Source organism: Anopheles merus, chromosome 2L (genome assembly GCF_017562075.2).
Source record: "Anopheles merus strain MAF chromosome 2L, AmerM5.1, whole genome shotgun sequence".
Classification (NCBI taxonomy): Eukaryota; Metazoa; Arthropoda; class Insecta; order Diptera; family Culicidae; genus Anopheles; species Anopheles merus.
This window is the reverse complement of record NC_054083.1, coordinates 20,061,833-20,081,870: the sequence shown is the minus strand read 5'-3', so window position 1 is coordinate 20,081,870 and position 20,038 is coordinate 20,061,833. Positions and strand designations below refer to the sequence as shown.

The following is a 20,038-nucleotide window of genomic DNA, read 5'->3' as shown; positions in this document are numbered from 1 at the left end:
TTGTCCTTCCACACATACGGGGCCAAGTATCCTTCTGAGCATCTTCCTCTCGAACGCGGCCTGGAGGGTTGCTTCAGATTTGGATAGTTTGCATGTCTCAGAGGTAAACTGATTTTTCAGGCTGTAGAATGCCTGGTTGGCAGCCAGCGTCTTTGTGCGCAACTCATCCATGCTATTGTCGTTGCTGACCCTTAAACCGAGATAGATGAATATTGTGACGACTTCAAAAGGGAGTTCATCTATCTGTACGTCACGCCTACGTAGGTTTGGATTATTTATTGGTAGATCCACTGATGTTGCCACCATGTTTGTTCTTTGCCTCGTTTATCTGCAATCCAAGGTTCTCTGCCGCTTGCTCGATCCCCTGGTAGTCTTCTGCTACATAGGAGAGCCGCAGGCCAATGATGTCTATATCATCAGCGTATGCCAGGATTTGGGTTGACTTATAGAATATGGTTCCCGTAGTCTCCATCCTCGAGTCGCGGATGGCCCTCTCTAGCGCCAGGTTGAATAGGAGACAGGCAAGCCCGTCCCCCTGGCGCAGACCTTTGGTGGTAGCAAAACCACCCCTGGCTATGCTATCGTGCTATGCGGCTTTGAAGTCAATGAAAAGATGGTATGTGTCGTGTCTGTATTCAGCCATCTTCTCCAAGATCTGTCGCATGGTGAAGATCTGGTCAGAGGTTGATTTTCCGTTTCGGAATCGTCTTTGATAGATTCCGATTATCTCTTCGACGTGCAGGACAAGGCGATCCTGAAGGATCAGGGAGAATATTTTATAGGCGGTATTCAACACCGTAATAGCCCTGTAGTTGTTGTAGTCCAACTTATCTCCCTTCTTGTATATGGGGTAGATGATGCCGAGATTTCAATCACAAGGCTTCGATTCGCTATCTCACACCTCGGTAGCAATTTGATGAATTTCGCTTTCTAGTCGTAAGCCTCCATTTTTGACCATTTCAGCTGCTATTCCGTCGGTTCCGGTACCTTGTTATTTTTCAGCTATCGGATAGCTACACTTAAGCCTACACAGAACTTATCTTCTTCTATTTGGCGTAACGTCCTACGCGGACATGCCGGCCTATACAGGCTTTCGAGACTTAATTCATTACCACGCAGCCGGATAGTCAATCCTTGCTACGATTCTGGGCTTGAACCCATGACGGACATGTTATTGAGTTGTTCGAGTTGACAACTGTACCACGGACCGCCCCAGAACTTATATTTGTGTATATTTTTTGTATTTGTTTGTAGCGTTGAATTGCCTCGAAGTTTAAGTATAGAAATAGAATGAAATTGTGACTCAAGAATGTAAACCAAAATAATAATTATTTTTAATTTCTTGAAAGAAAACAAAATTTGTATTTTTGACTAAAAATAACTCTCAAAAAAAAGTCTAATATGAATTTAAAACAGAAAACTGGTAACGGTTGTACATAGTTTTATTTAAACTGTTCTAATCATACCCTTTTTGAGCTCTTTGTGAGACAATCGCATATCCTGACAAATCACAAATAAGGCATGAATGTATCAATTGAAACACACATAACTCAGAAAGTGAGTGGAATGTATCAGAAGCACTGAAAACTTGTAATAATAAATATTCCAATACGTTCTCAATAATCGATGTGTGCGCCCAGTACTTCACGTACAAGCTGACCAATTAATACCCACTCGGTTCCTTCACAAAGATAAGCGTTTCATTTATTTTTCACCACCATGGTTGTTGTTTGTGTCCCTCCTTAGCGATGCAGGTTCTTTCTTCGCTTGTTGACTGCTTCGTGAGTGTTTCCTTCCTGTTTGTCTACTCGCAAACGCAATCAAGCGGAATGTAAATTCTCTCTTCGTAAAGTGAATCCAGCCCGGTCAAGACAGGACCACACCGGCGCTCAATACGATCACAACATCTGGCGGAAAATGTTGTGTCCCACTTTTCTCCGCATTTTTCATGTTCGTGTTTTACTTTCTCGATCCTACGGCACAATTTTTCATCTTCGGTTTGCATTTTTGTGTCCATTTTTTCCGCTCCGTTCGGGCAACATCATCCAACGCGTTTGGTAAAGAAAAACGAAAAAAGCATAACCAATTTGCGCATGGAACAAAGAGATTTTCCACACACCGTCACTGGGCGATGAAAACACGCGGGTAGACACGCAGATGTGGTCCCCATGATTGAAAGTGGAACGCCGATTGGGCAGTAAAAATTTGGACCCGAACGGAAGTTGTGACATCGCTGCTGCCGTCGTCGTCGTCGGTGGCGGAACGTTTTTCTTTGTTCTTTTAGCTCCACTCCACGCTACATTTCTCCCTTGGGAGGCATCGACAGGAAGCCGTTTTTTCTCTGCTTCACGCCAACAAATCCACCTGTCGTCGATCAAGCGATCGCTGGTCCGAGGAGGGGCAGCAGTGTGTGTGTTTTGGTTAAATGATCTCGCGCTCGATGTAAACCGACACTTGCGGGTGCGGGATCCGTGATGGCTTCTGGGTGCGTGCCACGATTGCAAACTGAGCATGATTTAGTGTCCTTTGTTGAGTTGGGTGCAGATCGGCACGTAAGCTTCGCGGCGCAGACGGTTGCCATTATTATGGCCACAGCTGGTTGCTCCAGGGAATATTACTCCGTACAAGCAAGCAAAAACGGCAGCTGCCGAAAAGAGTGGTGAAAGCGAACCCAAGATCGGTGGTTATGCTGTGGAATAAAGTTACGCATCACGGCTGCCTTTCGACCTTACTTTTTTTTCGTACGATCAATATTTTGCAAGTGGCTGGGAATCACGACGATCAAAATGTGAAAATCGTTCAGTCTTTCTTTTTTTGTTTCTTTGCATTCCGTGTAATGTGTCAAAAGACTGGGTGGAGAATAGAGGATAGGGCACGGCAGCGCTTGTTTGGCTGAACCAATTTTGCCGTTTTGGCAGTGAATCACTCCCCAGTCCCAGACAAAACATGTGGTTTCCCGAGGGATTTTGTAACCCTCAGCTTCATTGCGAATGATGTCAAATTGAGCAGCGTGCATAAAGCGTACATTCGTGTGTTCTTAATTAAAAATCTTGTACGATATTTGTATTAAATATTTGCATACATACCGTGTGTATTTAACAAAGCTTTAAATAATTTGGTTTTAACGAGCAAATGTTTAAAATGTATCAAACTTGTTTATTGTACAACCATTTAAACAAAAATCGCCTCATGAATATATTTTGTATGTTGTCTGTTTGCAGCAATGTAAAAAAAAACTTGTGTGTCTTGTTTTATAATTAGGTGCATATTTTTTAATCAGGATTATTATTACTAATTAATGTAGCTAGCAACAAATTCTTTCAATCAAGTATATACAGAACGAGAATATACTTGATTTAAAGTTGATTAATCTGTTAATCAACTTGCATTATTAATCTGTCTTAACCGAGTATTCAGTTCTCCTTTTGGAGGATTCAGAGGAATGTTGAACCGTTAAATGTTAAAATTGAACCAAATATGTTTTTGGGGCCACTAGTAAAGTAACGTCCACCATTAAGGCCGGGATAACGGACTGGCAGACGAAGACGCGATACCGTGTGCGGTTTTGGACACTCCTGAGGCAGGCCAAGACCGCAAAGCGGTTGTAGTGCCGGATAAGAAGAAGTGAAGTAACTGTACTACATTATTTTATTGTACAATTTGTTTGCTTTTTGTATTACCCCTCATAACGAGTACCCCTTACAATTTTTCGCATAACGAGCGAATCTAAATGCTCTACGAATACTCCTCTTAACGAGTAAAATCTCACATAACAAGCAATTTCATTTTTGTTCCCGATAACAAATCGAAATCGTCATTTCGAGAATTGCAATACTGAGTTTCGTTAAATATCAAGCTATTTTCCAAAAGAAGCAGGTACAAGCCAGCAAAAAACTCACAAAGTCATACAAAAATCGAAAAAAGCCGGGGTGGGCCGTGGTTTCGTTCACTCCACGTACAGGTAACTCTTTTCAGATCAGATACCGGAGCTAAGAGTTTTGCTGCGCTTATCGACGTATGGAGTGAGTGAGGTAGTGTCTTCAGTTTAATTGCTCCATTTCTTTCCTTCTTATTTGACAATATTTGAAGCTCTCTTCGGCCGTGGAAGTGGGCAGGACGTGGATTTTGGGTACCTCCCAAAGAAGCGTGTGAGGTGACAAGTGTGAGGTGCATTGATTAGTGTGTTCTTGCATGCATTCTTGATATCCTTGCTCATGAAGGCAAAAAATTCGGCACTAAGAATCGATCAATGGATTACTGTTGCCGCTTGAAGATGTTCCGTATGGTTGTAATGCATACAATCCCTATAGACCTGCATTTTTCTTGACCTGGGTCTAATTATTTCACTTTTCATACACAGTGTATGAAGAAGAGCCTCCCGTATAACGAGTTTCTCGCATAACAAGTGAATCATTGGAACGGATTAAACTCGTTATAAGGTGTTCCATTGTATTTTAAAACCTATTCTCGTACAGTTGTGTTACACACTGTATTACAAATTAAAAAAATACAACAAACAACAAACAAACCAAATGCTCCTATCTCGGAGTTATTTCTTGTCAATTCGTCTATTTTTATACGCAGGATAAGGTACATCTTTGACACAAATACTTCTTTCTGTCGCTTTAATCACTCCGTAATCACCCAATTGCCAACCCGTCCCACATTCCTGTTATGCGACGTAACACGCTGGCTACGATCCAAATCCGCCCGATTAGAGGTAACGCTGTTTCAGATTCGCTTTAAATTATGCTTTTCAGATGGCGCCCAACCGAACGCGAAGAAACGGCACGAAGAGGGCAAAATCTACCATTCAATACCACACCAGCTCGTATTACGAGCACGATGAGTGAAAAATCGTTTATTATTGCACCCGGCTCCCCGGCGTCCGTTGTTTACGATCGGCTGGCCGAATTAACGGCGGGTGCATTACACAGGCGCGCGTAATTCGTAGCGTGAGGGCTAACAAAAAATGAAGCAAACGTACAATGTAGCTCTTTGTTGTTCGTCAATCATCGGCTTTGCTTTACAACCGGCCACCAATCGTGTAAAAGAACAAAAAAAAAAGGATATCGATCGACCACTTTGCAAATCCCCCAAAACTGTTCAAACCACCTGGTACCGGCTGTTGACGGAAGTGGCGCACACACCATACCAGTGTACCAGTGTAGCGGTCGATCGCTCAAAACCCAAATATCATCATCATCATCATCATGATCGCCATCAAAACACACACACACGCCAATCTGGTCATCCCTGAAATAGTGTGCCCAACGCCAACAAACCCGCACACACCCGGGAGGGGAAGACCCGTTCTGCACTTAATCGAGCGCGTTTTATGGCCGCCCATAAATCAGTCATAAAATCGCCAGACCGGCCCCCTCCCTCCCACTTTTCCCGATACAGCGCCAAATTTGCAGCTCCTGCGAATCAAAAATTGTCGACCAACTGGCTGGCTGGCTCGTTGGCAAGCTGGCTGGCTGGTTGGCTGTGATCGTGATCGTGTGCAACTGCCGCGTTAAAAAAAACTGTGAGCTGCATTTCTGTGCACCATCCCTGCCCCGCTGGCCCCAAACTGACCATTCTCTGACGCGATGACCATGGCGGTGAGTGCAACACAAAACGAGGCATAACATTCCGAAACTGGCCGAAGAACGCATGCCGGTCGGTTTTCGCGGTCAAGAGAATATTTTGGTCCGAATCCGAATACCCAAGCGGGTGGTTGTTGTGTTGTGTGTGTGTGTGTTTTTTTTATAGAAACTTCTATCCCTCAACTCAGATTCGAAACACAGCAGGAAAGGCGGTGGAAAGTGTTGCAGCTGGATTGCTGACACACACAGAAACAACCCCGGAACGGAGCCGAGAGGGTGGAAGCACGATCGATCGACGTCAGTAGCAGCAGCAGACTGGTTTGTAGTAGTTGTATAGTGGCGAGCTAGTAACAGGTGCTACCGTTCCGTTTGCCAAAAAATCCCCATCGTTAGACCCCTGTTTCCTGCTCCTTCCTCTCCCAGCCCGTCACTCGTTGCGTCGAAAGTGCTGTTTTGGGCGCTCGTGAACATATGATGCCGCTCTTCGCGGTGGCCCACAGCGCACGTAGCGTGTAACCGCTCGCATCCAAGCGGTGGTCGATTATCCTTCATCTTTTTCGCTGCCGTTTTTTTTCTCTCTGCTTACCCGTTTGCGTCTCCTCTGACGCATTGATATGTTGACGTGTGTTTGTGTTCCTTCACCACCAGCATGTTCCATCCACGCCCGAATCCGCTCGTCCCACAGGGCCGACGCACTTGTTGACTCTTCTAATCATCTTAAGGCAGCAAGATGTAACCGCGGGAGGGCTGCTGCATACGTTTCTTCATCCGCACACACACACACACACACACACACACCACACGGGCGGATCGAATGAAAAAAGAAAAAAAAACGAGCCGCTCACACAAATGGGTTTTGATTTATTTATAAGAGAAGCAAAACTTCCCCCCTTCCATCCAACTGACAGGATGGGATGGTGAGGCTGAGCGGCCTGGCTTGGGGACAACAAAAGGCCGGCGCAAAACGCGTAACGCTGGCAACTGTCTGTCTCACGCGGTCTGCGCTTTTCAAGTTGGTTGTTTTTCAATTTTTACCTAATTTATTTTAGCCGCAAAAAAACCCACCACCACCACGCGCGGTGGGTGATCGTATGACATTTCCTGGGTGTATTTTAGCATACATTTGCCGCGTACCACTACGCTCTATGAGTGATGGATTTGGTCGCCGCGGGACAGCGTGACAGGAAGGATTTTAAAAAGTCTCCCGCGCGTGTTCGGGGTCCTCCGTTCCATTTTTTAACATTTTTTCCCTCCTCTCTCGCGCTTCCGACACGATCGATCAAGTTCAAGCGCGTTTGCGTGGCAACGTGTTGCTGACCGCGGAAAATTTCCCACCTAAAGCGACAACAAACCCGCCGGAAAAAAAGGAAAAGCACGGTAGCTGTCGCTTGTTTATTTGATTTCGGCTCGCACATTTTCGGCGAATAGAGTGTGATCGGTTTGGTCGTTGGCTTTGCCGCGCTTCCCTTCATAGATCATCGCGGCCCGGTGGTCAGTGGTGTTTCGCTCATTGCCATGCTCTGTCTGGATGTGTTTGTTTTCTCCATTGCAAAATTGTAGATGCTCATTCGTCAACTTTCTTCCGGTCTACACTGCTTTATTTTTTGTTATTTTCTTGTTTTTTTGGATCCTCTCACAAACATTTACGTTTCATCGGTGCCATCTTTTTGTTTTTAGGCTGGGAAGAGATTTTTCCGCAAAAGTGGACGCCCAGTCATCGTGCCCGGTGCGCGGCTGGCCATATGGCCCCCGACGTGATGCTTTTCGCGGAAAGTTGAGATCGGTCAGCGAAATCTACGCTCAGCGTTGCGAAATGTGGCGTTCTTTCCCAGCCGTCACGCGATCGCAATTTCGTTACGGAAAGGATGATCGCGATGCTTAGAATTGGGCCGGTGAATCATCCCCGTGCTTGCTAGTTTGAGGATTTGGTTGTGGTTATAATGGGCACTACAATTAACGATCACCACTTGTCTTGCTGCCATTAAAAGAGACTGTATGAAATGTAGTATGTCAATATAGTTTAATATAGTTCAATAATCAGCTAATTCAACATTCTACATAATCTTCATAAAAGTTTTAATACTACTCAGATTTATACAAGTCACTTAAAGAAAGAAAATAGTTCGCAAATAATACTTGTACAGATCGCACACCGACAAAAGATCGCAAGCACAACACATCTGTCCATTTTGGCAACACCCAAGCACAGCTTACAAAAAGAATAAAAAGGCCAAATGGAAGCGGTTTTTTGCTCTTGTTTTTCATTTCTTCTTCTTGCTCATATTCTAACTATGCTGTGGCTCTTTGCACGTTTTGTTGTTGACTCTCTTTTTTTTCTGGTTAACTTGAGCATATCGGCATAAGTATGTATGTAGTCACTGCACGAGACCATCCGCGCTATGTGGCGCACGCGCTCGCAGCAGGAGCAAGCGATCGCGCCGCAGTTTTCTGCGTTTTTTTTTGTGTGCTGCGGCTTCGTGTGTGTTTATGCTCTTTGCTTTATGCTACTGTCTCGTGTGGTCGCGCTCTTTGCACGTGTTAAAACGATGTGATCTTTGACGCTTTCCTCTTCATTGTGCATTCGTAAAGCCAGAAAAAATGTTTATACTTTTATAATGAGTTTAGAAAATTGGCGTAAGTAGGATAAAAAAGGGATGGATTGAATTAAATTGAATTAATGGACATTATAAACTACATAAATACATTTATTTTTTTAAAATGCTGTACAAGAGATTAAAAAAAAGCCTAAATAAAATGAATTTCTTTAACCCTTTTCATTCATCGAATCGTCTCTCCCTAGGACGGCCACATCCTCAGTAAAGCGATCGAATAACCGAATAACCCCGCATTGCACCCTTGCCTTTCGCGAAACCGACCGCCGGCTTTTCCCGCGGCCTCTGTTTACATGAGTTAGAATTTGTTTATTTTGCTTCAGTTTCCTTATTCCTTTCGCGCGCTCGCCGTACGCCACGCGGGGCCACACGGAGCGCATCTTCCCGCTGCCAGGCACCGCTCCCGATCGCTTCGATATGCAGCTGCAGGAGAATGCATCAGCAAAAGGGGTTGTACAGTACATAATGCACACTACGTGTGTATGTTTGAGTTTGTGTCTGTTGTGGCGCGCAGTTCTCGCGAGATCATATGGCACACAACGCACCGCACGCTAGCGCGCACGTTCTCTCGCTCGCTCTCCCCTATTTTTCTTTCCCGAGCCCGAACTGATTTTCTCTTCGTACGCTGGTACGATCGCGATCATCTTCCCGCTGAGAAAAGCGAGATTTTTCACTTATGCGCAGTGTCGTGTCGCGTTCGCGTGTTATTTACATCCCCAAGTAGGATCCTGCGCAATCCTTCGCTGCGACGGCTACGAAGCTACGGCGATAGTGCGGTGCCGGGCGTCAGAAGACGATCGACGACTCCCGGAGACGGTCCACCGTTCAGTCTCTGTCTGGTTCTGGCGGTGAGCGCCTGGCAAACGCTGGAACACTGGAAAGCGGACGCGCAACACTGGTGCTCGGAAAATTCGTGACGCGATTGTGTGTGTGTTGGAGTTGTGCAAGTGAAAGGGTTTTATACATTTTGTAAAGGCAGTGAAGTTGTTCAATAATTTTAAAGGGATTTTTTAAATAAAAAAAAATTAAAACCTTTTTTGCAAATCATAAGCAAGAATTGTTGGTGAAAAGTTTGTGCTCAGCGTGTGATAAACTATTTCCCTGTAGACACTAGAACGCATCAGCCGATCAATCAAACCCGCTGAAACCTCCTTCGATGAACGGTTTGCTTATAAATTCTCTCCCGGTCATCTGATCCACCTTCGTTAAGATGACAGAGATAAATAGAGGATGACCGTTTCATAAACTCACACTACCTGAATTATTTCGCGCAAAAGTCAAACGATCGTTTTCAATAGGCAAACACCTCAACCGTTCGGTGCCCTTTCCCTGCAGTGCTGGATGTGGTTGTGTGTGTGATTTTTCGTACGTACTTTAGTGAAAACCAAGCGTAAAGAAGGAAAAACAGGATAAAGAAAAAGGTACACAACACGGTGTAAAATTTGGAGACCCCGTCTTGGCACGGGTGAACGGACCTGTACCGGTGTTTCTTTCTAACGATCGTCCGAGTGTTTTTTTATGTTTGGTTTTCCGTGGTACCGGTATACAAATACGTTACGTGTGTTCCTGCAACGGCGACGGCGGTTTGGATGGTAGTCGGAAAAAGCGGTAAGTGTGGGCAGGCAGCTCGGCGGCGTTCGGCCGCGGTGGTTATGCATACCTGTGACAGGGTGGATGCGGAGTTAGTGCGGAGGAGAATACTTTTCATTTCAACAAATTAGTTGACATCTGACAAGCATACCCCCGACGGTGGGCGGGTGGGTGGGCAGTTCCTTGTCGGCACTGCTGCATGCATTTGCTCATTTGCCCTGTGTCGAATGGCCAGGTGACTTAATGGGCTATTGAGTTACGCATTTTCGCGTGCTGTGAGGGCGATCGCATTTCGGTGGTTTCCAATTGGTGTCGGTGTCAATGTACGAGTGTATTTTGGTCTCTTAAGTATTTTTAAGTAGACAGTCTTTAAGATAGTTTTTATTCAAACTCCGTCGGTTGTGAGATAATTAGTTTTAAACAATTTTTCATATGGATTTACATAGTGTTTCTCAAAATTAAATTTATTTACACAGCACGTCAAATATATTGTATTGTATATTGTATATTGTATATTGGCATAATAAAACTAACATTCGCATTCCATATATCTTCCTTGGGTTTCATTAACATTGATTCAACCATGTCAGGGAGAAATTTGAGACACAAAGTATTTAACACTTTGAACATTGCTAATTTTGTAATACAGCTAAATGCATAGATATGTAATAAATATTGTAAAGTTCAATAATAAGTCCTATACAAAGACCATTTGATCGTACATTTTTTAAATTCATGTAAATTTTAAATTTTTCATTTTAAAATACATTTTATTCGTGTTTTTGTTTAACTGCAAGATTTATGATTGAATTATGTATTATGTTATGAATCTTTATGTTATTTTAGGTCTTTTTTACAAGATCGTTTCATGATCGTTTTAATATATTTTTGTTATTTAAAAAAAAAAAAAACTAGCAGCATGATGTTTTAAATTGTTTTTAAAAGAAGGCATTTATCCAGAAGCCTTTTGTCTTTCTGCTAACGATTAAAAGAAAGCAAATGATTAATTTAACTTTCATTAGGTAACAGGATTTGTAGCGTCTGTTTATTCCCGATAGGGTAAATCTAACCTAGTTTGATTGACATTCTTATTGTATGAGCCCTACTACATCCATGTCGACCACAGACACACTACATAAAACATTAACTTGTTATAAAATCCTCCGTTTCGAACTGCGTCGTAAAATCATCTAGCTACTCGCTCTATCTCACGTACGGATGCCCTTTTCAAATGCGAATTTTAACGCACTTGCAGGACAGCAAATTGCGTTACCCACTATGCGTACTACAATCCGATCAAGCACAATCAAGGTGTTTGCCCGAAGGGGTTGAACATTTATGGTCCAAGGTGATTGCTTTTTAGGGAGGGAGGGGTTGCCCGGTGAAGATGATTTCTCCGTGCACCCGGTGGTTGGTTGGTGTGCCGCTCGCTTGAAATAATATCGAACGTGTATTGACGGCCGTGTCAGAAGACGGGCCTGGTTGTACTAAAAATAGTAAATTGCGGTTCACTACCGACCCGGCCGTACTGTCCGTACGGCATCTCTTCCAGCCCGGATGCGATATGGACGTAAGCACTTAATCCACTGTATGACCACTACCGCTACGCTTCGATGGTACGTTCGACCCATCTTCCGACAGCTTGGTTAGTTGGCGCTGGTGTTGGTTTTGAGGGAGAAAAAAAAAGTTAAATATTTTCCTCCACAGTATGTTCGATGGGCTGGAATGCACTCAGCGGCCACTTCCGAAAGTGGATCAACGACACCACTAGGGGGTACGTCTTTTCTCGAGCGATCGTCTACTAAGTTCAAGTTGGACAATAGATCCAGCTGATCATGGTTTAAGCTGAAGAGGATAAAGTGCACAGCTGCAGCGCAATGGCGTAGCGCAATCTAGCTGGACTGTATTGAATGGTATTTTGAGTTCAAGTATGGAATAAAGCATTTTTGTATCGATCTCAAAGTTTATAAAGAAAACAAAATAAGATCAACTATCATCCATACCTCAAATTCTTCTTAATTGTCGCAACAACCGTTGTCGGAGAAGCCCTTCCTTTACCGATGACAATTGTTTTTTTAGCTGTACACATTGTTATAAAGGTAGTAAGTGTCAAAAGGTGAGACATTGGCTTACGATTATAGTCCTCTTCTTCTTCTTCATTGGCACAACAACCGCTGACGGTCAAGGCCGGCCTGTACGCACCAGTGAAGTGATCTTGGCTTTCAGTGACTTATTGTTACCATAGCAGGATAGTCAGTCCTACGTATGGGGGCACGATCTATTCGGGGCTTGAACCCATGACGGGCATGTTGTTAAGTCGTACGAGTTGACGACTGTACCACCAGACTGGCCCAACGATTATAGTCCACTCAACGATTTATCAGAATAAATGTTTCACACTGGCACTGTACTAAATTGTAACTGGCTATTTAAAGTCATAATAAGTTGTTCATTCTACGTGCTAATGTAAAACTGTTAGAAGGATTTTTATTAGACGAATATGAAAATTTGTTACCAAATGATATTCAAACTATTCAGTTCGCGGACCGCATTGCTTCCCAAATATCGTTGTTGAGGGCCATTTTGACGTTACCTTTGAAATGAGTGCAAGTTCAAATCTTCTTTCTATTTAGAAAAAAACTAACTGAATGTATCAAATTGCTACAGTTTTATTTTATTTATTTTAAAATTACAATTATACAAAGCATCGCGGGTCTCATTACATGCTCGCGGGCCGTAGTTTCGAGGCCTCGTCCCTTAACGGAGATATGTTGGAAACGAAGAAAATCCTTTGTATAATTGACAGATATAACTTGCTACAACTGTTGTTAAAATGGTAGAATCATGAAGTTAGGAGGTTATATGAAAGGATTCTTAATATAATTTTAACTGGCTTTAAAGTCTAGCCTTTTCCGACTATAAAAAAAGGAAATCTTCCAAATTGTGAAATATTTTCTCATTCTCTGTCACGAAAGATTAATACTAATTGCAGTTCGTTTGAGTGTCAATACGTATGTGAGATTGAAAAACAAAAAATCAAACCAAATTTTACTGATAAAAGGTTCATATTCTGGTAATACGAAATGAAAAGAAAGAAACTATAAGGACATGGTATTAACTGACGAAAAGTGTATTTCTCATAAGCGCCATCTATGAGTCAGATGTGGTAGTAATATAAAACAAAGGTTAGCCTGAATCCTTCAGATGCCTTCATTATACTTTATTAATCTCCCTTGAATTAGAGTATTTTTTATGCTGTGCTATCCCTTGTCGATTTATTTATCTTTTAACATACCGCCAACAAAATATTCTCAAAAATTACGAGGCAGTCGTCACCATCACCAAAAACCATCTACTTTAATGTTGCGTCCAACGCAACGAATTGGCGTCAACGGTCGAAGGGAAAAAGGGTTTCGTTCTCCTTCAATTTTTAAATATAAATATCTATTTATTGCGGTTCGCACGCCACCGAACAAAAAAAGCACGACATTCAACGCGTCATATCAACTTACAGCTGCTCGTGCACAGTCAGCGTGAAACAAAATGACGCATTGGTCAAATTTTACTTCCCGGGGCGTCCCGATAACTTTTTCCGTTCCATTCCGATTCGGAAACAGCTGATCGATCGTCTCGATTAGCAATTTCATCGCCATCGATCAAACTACTCTCGAATCACTCAGGAGTGAGGGGGAGGGGGAATGAGGTAAAGCTTCCAAAAACTAAACGAAATACAACGATCTGTATTTAATTTCACTGCGATCAATCATCATCGAACGCGAAAAACTCGACCGTAAACTGATCGACCGTGTGGGAGCAAAGGAAGAAAAAGAACAACCAACTACCTCTTTTTCGGCTACTCAATAGCTTAAAAAGTTTAAAAAATAATCAACCTGCTCTTTACGATCGCAGGAACAAGGAAGTGTGCATGCGGGAGAAAATAAACTTCAACAAGTGGATGATCTAATGCGCGGGCTCATCAGCACTTGGCACATTGGCACTGAGAGAATGAGAGAAAGAGAGAGGAAAGGGGATCTTTGGCGTGAGACGCTAGCTCGCGACTGGCCAGCTGAAAAGGTGAAACAACCTGCTGCTTCACATGGGCCACGAGTGTGTGGACGCAGCCGGCATACGTTCGCGGTTTTTTTGGCAGCACCGGTTTTCCATTCGCACGTTGATGTTTACTTCAGATTTGCGCTTTCATGAGGGGAAGTGATGGGAGGAGTGCGGGGGAGCAAGGGACCGAGAGTGATAGGGAGAGGCCGGTTCGGTAAATGCGTCATTCGCGTGGAGGCTTAGTATTTTTACCTCGCGGACGCGGATCGGAGTGGATTCGGACGCGTGCAAACGCTTCCTGCCTTTTGTGGTGGAGACGCGCATCACCAGCGTTACCTGTTTGTTGAACCTTCAACGGAACGTTTCTACGTTTTCTACGGAAGGGAGTAAATACGATACTGCCGACTGGGGGAGCCATTGAACGATTCATAAGGATAAAGAACGCTTTATACTTCGATTCCTTGGCTGGAGAGAAAGGGGAACGTCGGATCGACGAACGACGCCGAACTGTTTACAAACCGTTTTGGACCCGTTCCAAGAGCGTCGTCAGTGGCAGGTTTCCTTTTCCGTGCCTTTCCAACCTTCCCGGTCAGCTGGTTTCCCTCCCTCGGTTACCTGTCACCTTGATCGGTCAAGCGGTCAAGCGACTCGGTCCCCCGCCGATGCAGCCCGTTTGAGAAGGGAATCGGCTGGAAACGGTGCACGGTTTCACACCTAGCAAAACCTTCTCCTCACCCAGCATTTAAAGGAGGCGGTGTTGCAGGTTAATTAAGCTATAATCGTCTACGATCACAAATAAATTGGTCGCCCCGTGAATCCACACTAACCAGACCACGATCCCGATCATCTTGCACTCATTTATTGATCTGGATGGCAGGAAGAAGGATCTTAACGGTTCTGCGCTTCGATTTCTTCGTGTGTGTGTGTGTGTGTGTTGGTGTGTTTGGGCAACCTTCCGCCGTGTTTATGCGCTAGCCGGTCGGTGCGAGAATGATCATTATGGATGATGTGATAAATCAAAATTATTTAAATGCCTGTCGAGGGGCGGCACTGCACTTTTTAAATCACCTTTGACAGTTACGATACGCAGAACACGATGCGGTCGATGCGTTCTGTCAGCCCTGAAGGCGGCTGATTGGTAGTGTAGTTCGTGAGGTCAAACACTTTGCTGCTTAAAGTTAGAAAGAAAAACACGGGAGCAGCAAGACTGATTGATGAAAATGGGGGTTTTCATAAAATTGGGTCTGCACGTGAGAGGTTTGAGTGTGTCTGTGCGATCAAGCGAACAGTAGAATGAAAACAAAACTTGAAATAGCTGTTTTTCCTTCTTCGATGGCGTAGAAAGCGTGCAATGGAAACGGGTTTTCTTTCGCGCTAAGTGTTAGTGAATGGTATGGTCCAAGTGCGCAGGTCATTTGGGACCGTTTGTCCTACACGGTTGTTGTTAGTTGGGGATCAATGGTCTACGTTTCAAAACAAACAAACGCGTTTAAAGCCCGAGAACATGACTTGTGCGGGTGTTCATCTTGTTCATTGTACAGGGATTTTGAACGCTTATGTAGTACATGCACCGGTGAGATGAATGTTGAGATGATGAGCCATTTAAATAAGGAAGTTTGATGGGATTCATAAAAGAAGAGACATTTGGCACAACTACTTTTTTTGAGAAGAGAGAGAATGAAACAGCGTAAAACATCCAACAATTCCAAGATGATTCGAATTGAGATCGCGGGGGCTCAGCAACGACCAAATGGCTTGTAAATGTTCTTTTAAGTGGTTTCAGATTTTTTCCCCTGGACGGTGGTTGTTTCGTAGAGGTTTGAAGAAAAAATCATTAACAAAAAATGCTTCAACAAGGAAACAATAAAGGAACGGTGGTGGGATACGCCGTACACAGGCAGAAGGCTAATTTTAAACATCCCTCCTCTTCGTAATATCGTAAATCAGAGCTGTACGCCGGAAAATCGGAAACCACTAGACGCGGTTACGATCACGCTGTTGTTGTTTCTGCTGTATTCGGAAGCGTACCACTCGCAGTGTCATAAATTGCAGTTCATAATTTTATTTTTCTAGACAACCAAAAAAACAACAAGTTAGGCTTAATCAGATGAGAAAAACTGAAACAAAAAACTGTTCAATTTAGTTCCCCATGTATGTTTCCGGTATCGAACAGCTGAAGAATTTGGAGAAACAGGGCAAAATGATTTTTTTTTAGTTTAGAAGCAATGTATTCGTTTTGGGCTCTAATATTTTAGATTTTATTGGAAGTATGGAACTATGAACTATGCGAGATATATGATTTTTTTTCAATACTATAATGTACTTTCTAATGTTTAAAAATATTCAATTTTTACATCCCATCCCCCTTTGTATATTCTTAAATGATTTCTCTCGCTTACTTCCTACTTTATGTTATCCTTCTTTCGTGCTGATTTAGTTTAACTCAAACTAGCTGAAAATTTGAACTAACTAATCTAAAATAAAATATTGAAAGAATCTAAAATAGAGAGTCGAAATGAATATTCATATTGGTTCCTTCCAGGTCAGACGTGGATTGATTCCAAAGTTTAACTTTGTCTTAAAAAGACAATTATTGGACTAAAAAAGCAAGGGTTTAAATTTGACTCAAAAAGACAATTATTGGACTCCGATGTACTCATTAGAGTTTTTTGTTTCTTTATTTTTTTACAGCTCAAGACCCACTCACGATGGTGCAGGAACAACGGCCAAACAACGTACCCGAAGAGCTGTACAATCTCACCCAGCTGGCCGACGTATCGCTGGCAGCAGGGAAGCTAAACACCGCCAGTCCACACTCACCCTACGAAACGGACTATCTGGCTCATGCCACAGCTAAACTGTACAGTCCCATAAAATACAGCTCACCACTACGCCACTGTGACTCATCGAGCAAAATGACAACAATGGTTGAATTTTCTCCCGTACCCACCTCTTATCACACTTTGCGCCGTACCGAACCGGACCAAACGATCATTCTGGAGGAGATACAAGATAAAGGCTACGTCACGAAGCAGCATCTCTTTTCAGCGAGCGAACCACTGGCAATGGATTTGCACACGCTATCTGCAGCCGAAGATGAACTGATGGCGGTGCCAGCCAAAAAGAAATGGACCAAAAAGTGGGAAATAATCCACGGTCCGGTAAGCCCTGCTGGTCCGTTCGTACAGCAACAGCAACAGCAGCAGCCGCAACATCAAGTAGAAGAGCCCGTCTACATAGTACGACCAGTTCAGGTAGAGCAGCAGCAAATAGCAACACATGTGTCATCACCGCTGCTACTGAGCGTAGCCGATAACGAACGCTCGTCGGGACTGATCTATTACGCACCGACGACGATAAGACGTGTGGAAGATATCCCGCTCGGTACGGTTGATGTCGGCCATGATAAGGAATGCCCGAAGGAGAGAGATAAGGAGATACAGCTCTACACTATAATAGAGTGTCCTGAGCTCGGCCCGGAATCAGCAGTCAGTTGCTTCGGCAACGGCCAGCAGGTCGCATTCTGCGGCTCCTCGTCGTCGGAGGAATCGCAGGATGCGGTGCAGGGCTATTCGCACAAAGTGTTTGACCGGAAAAAATCGCGCAAAATTCGTACGGTGTCGTGCAGAAGCAGCAGTGGCAGTAGTGAAGGCGGCACGCACAGTGAAGCAACATCACAGGATGCGGTGTTGATGCAGGTTGAAGAGTTGGCCGAATCGGTACGCCCGGGCAGTAGTGATCCGGAAGGATCACAGGACACCAGCAACGATTCGGAGCATTCGGGTGCAGACGATCAGGCGATGAAGATTGGCGAGGAGACGACGACATCACGTCCGGAGGACGTCCATGTGTGTCCGGAGTGTAACAAGCGCTACTCGACGTCCTCCAATCTGGCCAGGCATCGACAGACGCATCGGTAGGTTGTACTGTGTCTCATTGGTGAAGATGTTCCATGGCTAACTTTTCTCTCTCTTCTACAGCTCCCTGGAAGATCAGAAAGCCCGTCGATGTCCATACTGCTCCAAGGTGTACGTCTCCATGCCGGCCTACTCGATGCACGTGCGTACTCACGACCAGGGCAGCAAGTGTCCGACCTGCGATAAGCGCTTCTCCCGTCCCTGGCTGCTGCAGGGTCACATCCGTACGCATACCGGCGAGAAACCGTTCAAGTGCAGCGTCTGCAGCAAAGCGTTCGCGGACAAATCGAACCTCCGGGCGCATGTCCAAACGCACTCCAACACCAAACCGTACCAGTGCGGACGGTGCGGTAAATCGTTCGCACTGAAATCTTACCTCTGCAAGCACGAGGATTCATCCTGCCTGAAGAATGACAAACCGGTAAAGGTACGCAAACCAACAACCGGCACCGGGCGCAGCAGTGTACGGCGCGCTAAACCCACCAGAAGTTCGGAAAGGACCGCTCCGGCAGGTAGTGAAGAGCGCTGTAACGGAGTAGCGGAGAGTAGCGGAACTAATGCGCTACAGTCCGGGCAACAAGCGTCTGATAATCGATACAACTACCCCGCGAATGTTCCGTTTAAAGATGTGTTACGAGCCAAGATCAGGGAAGTAGTTGAAGACAATTGTAAGCGAACTGCTCGTATGTTGGCGGCAGCCAATGGTACGACTCCCCTGAATGGGAGCGTCTCGCGTGAACCCACTCCCCAGAGCAATCGTATCAGCGTCATACGCATTGCAGGTTCACCAGGTGGATATGCACTGGATGGATCGCGACCCACTTCCAGTAATAGCAGCAGCAGTAGCAGTAACAGCACCGAATATCACGCAGAAAGCTATGCCGTGATTGCGTAACGTAACGGTGGTCCCAGTGATCGTACTCCGTTGCTTCGTGTTGATCTCCTGTGAAACTAAGTATTTCCTGTTTTGTTCTTCTCACCGCAATCTCGCCAGCAATTTTCCGTCGGTTTACGATCGAGAGATAGCCGCGCGGGGCTAGAGAAGAATTATTTATTTAGATGTTATAGACACGCACGATCGTAACCCTTTTTTACATCCGCGCCATTTTATGATTAGCTTAAGCCACTGGTATACTATTGTTATGCTTAGTTATGCGCTTTATTGCAAGCCACCCTTTCATCGTTAAGACTTTCGCTTAAGGTTCCTTTTGCACTAGAGGATAAGAATTTCAGTTTGCACACGCTGCAAACTATTTCAAAAACACAGCTACAATCCAAAGCAATAGTTTATAGGGCGGAGGGAGGGCTGAGCGAACGATCGTTATGCATTTCGGATCGCCCGTGTCCGTCAGAACGAAACGACCTCTAAGTAATATTCCTGGCTGTCGATTAGCATAAGTGCCGTTTGTATAGTATATTGTAAGTGTGTGTGTGTGTGTGTCTGTGTGTGTGAGAGTGTGTTGTAACCTTTTAGTGCATAGATGTTTGACGACATTTTATGAACAGGACGAGAATGTTCTAGTCTGATTTGGATTTAATTTTGCGTATCTGCGCTGGTGCAGGCTGCTGCCGCTCGAGTCGAGTGAGGTTACAGTACTGCTTCCGCCGTACTGAAGATAAGATTACATTTCTCTTTTATCTTAATTTCATTTGTATCAACAGTAGTTTTATATTTTTATTTATTTTCTAAAGTGAATAGTTTTACGTTCAGTTTCGATTTATTTAAATCATAATCTTTAGTTTACATGTTTACATACTGTTTGATTTTTAAAAATGCTGAAAAGGTGGTGCTAGTAAGTAAGCTAATGTATCTTATGGTAGTAGTTTGCCTTCGAGTGGCAAACAAGTGCTGGGAAATGTTGCAATATTAGGCGTACGGTTTATAGCTTAAGAGAGTTAGATTTACTGGCAGGGATGGTCCAAGATAAGTAAACACATGATAATTTTTAACGAAAACTTTTTACGAAGTGATAGGACTGTTAGGCTGATAAGGTTTATAAGACATTTACGCAATAAGTGAATAAAAGATGTACAATTTGTAAAAAAAAGATTTCGCGGTTCTATGGTGCTTTCTTTCTTTCTATTTCTCCCTTCTTATAGCAAAACGTGTATTTTATTTCAGGTAATTAGACAATCAATCATCTCGTCTTTATCAACATTGTATCAGAACTTCTATTGCTGTACTTTGTCCACATTGTATATTTTGACTAATGTAACTCATTTTTTGTAGAGTAATGACTAGGAGTAAAATATTATTTAAAATTTTAAATCTTAG

The 20,038-nt window shown here is 43.9% G+C and overlaps 1 protein-coding gene across 1 annotated transcript; it reads left to right on the top strand.

Moving 5' to 3' along the window:
- The first annotated feature begins 8,969 nt into the window (after nt 1-8,969).
- LOC121594083 (zinc finger protein 148-like) lies at nt 8,970-19,796 on the top strand. Its single transcript, XM_041917011.1, has 3 exons — nt 8,970-9,811; nt 16,538-17,762; nt 17,827-19,796. Exons 1-3 carry the CDS (start codon nt 9,793-9,795, stop codon nt 18,656-18,658), a joined length of 2,076 nt encoding a protein of 691 aa, XP_041772945.1. The 5' UTR covers nt 8,970-9,792; the 3' UTR covers nt 18,659-19,796.
- The last annotated feature ends 242 nt before the right edge of the window (nt 19,797-20,038 follow it).

Coding starts and splice junctions, on each gene's coding strand:
- LOC121594083 (XM_041917011.1), top strand. Junction 17,763..17,826: donor AGGCATCGACAGACGCATCG/GTAGGTTGTACT, acceptor TCTCTTCTACAG/CTCCCTGGAAGATCAGAAAG.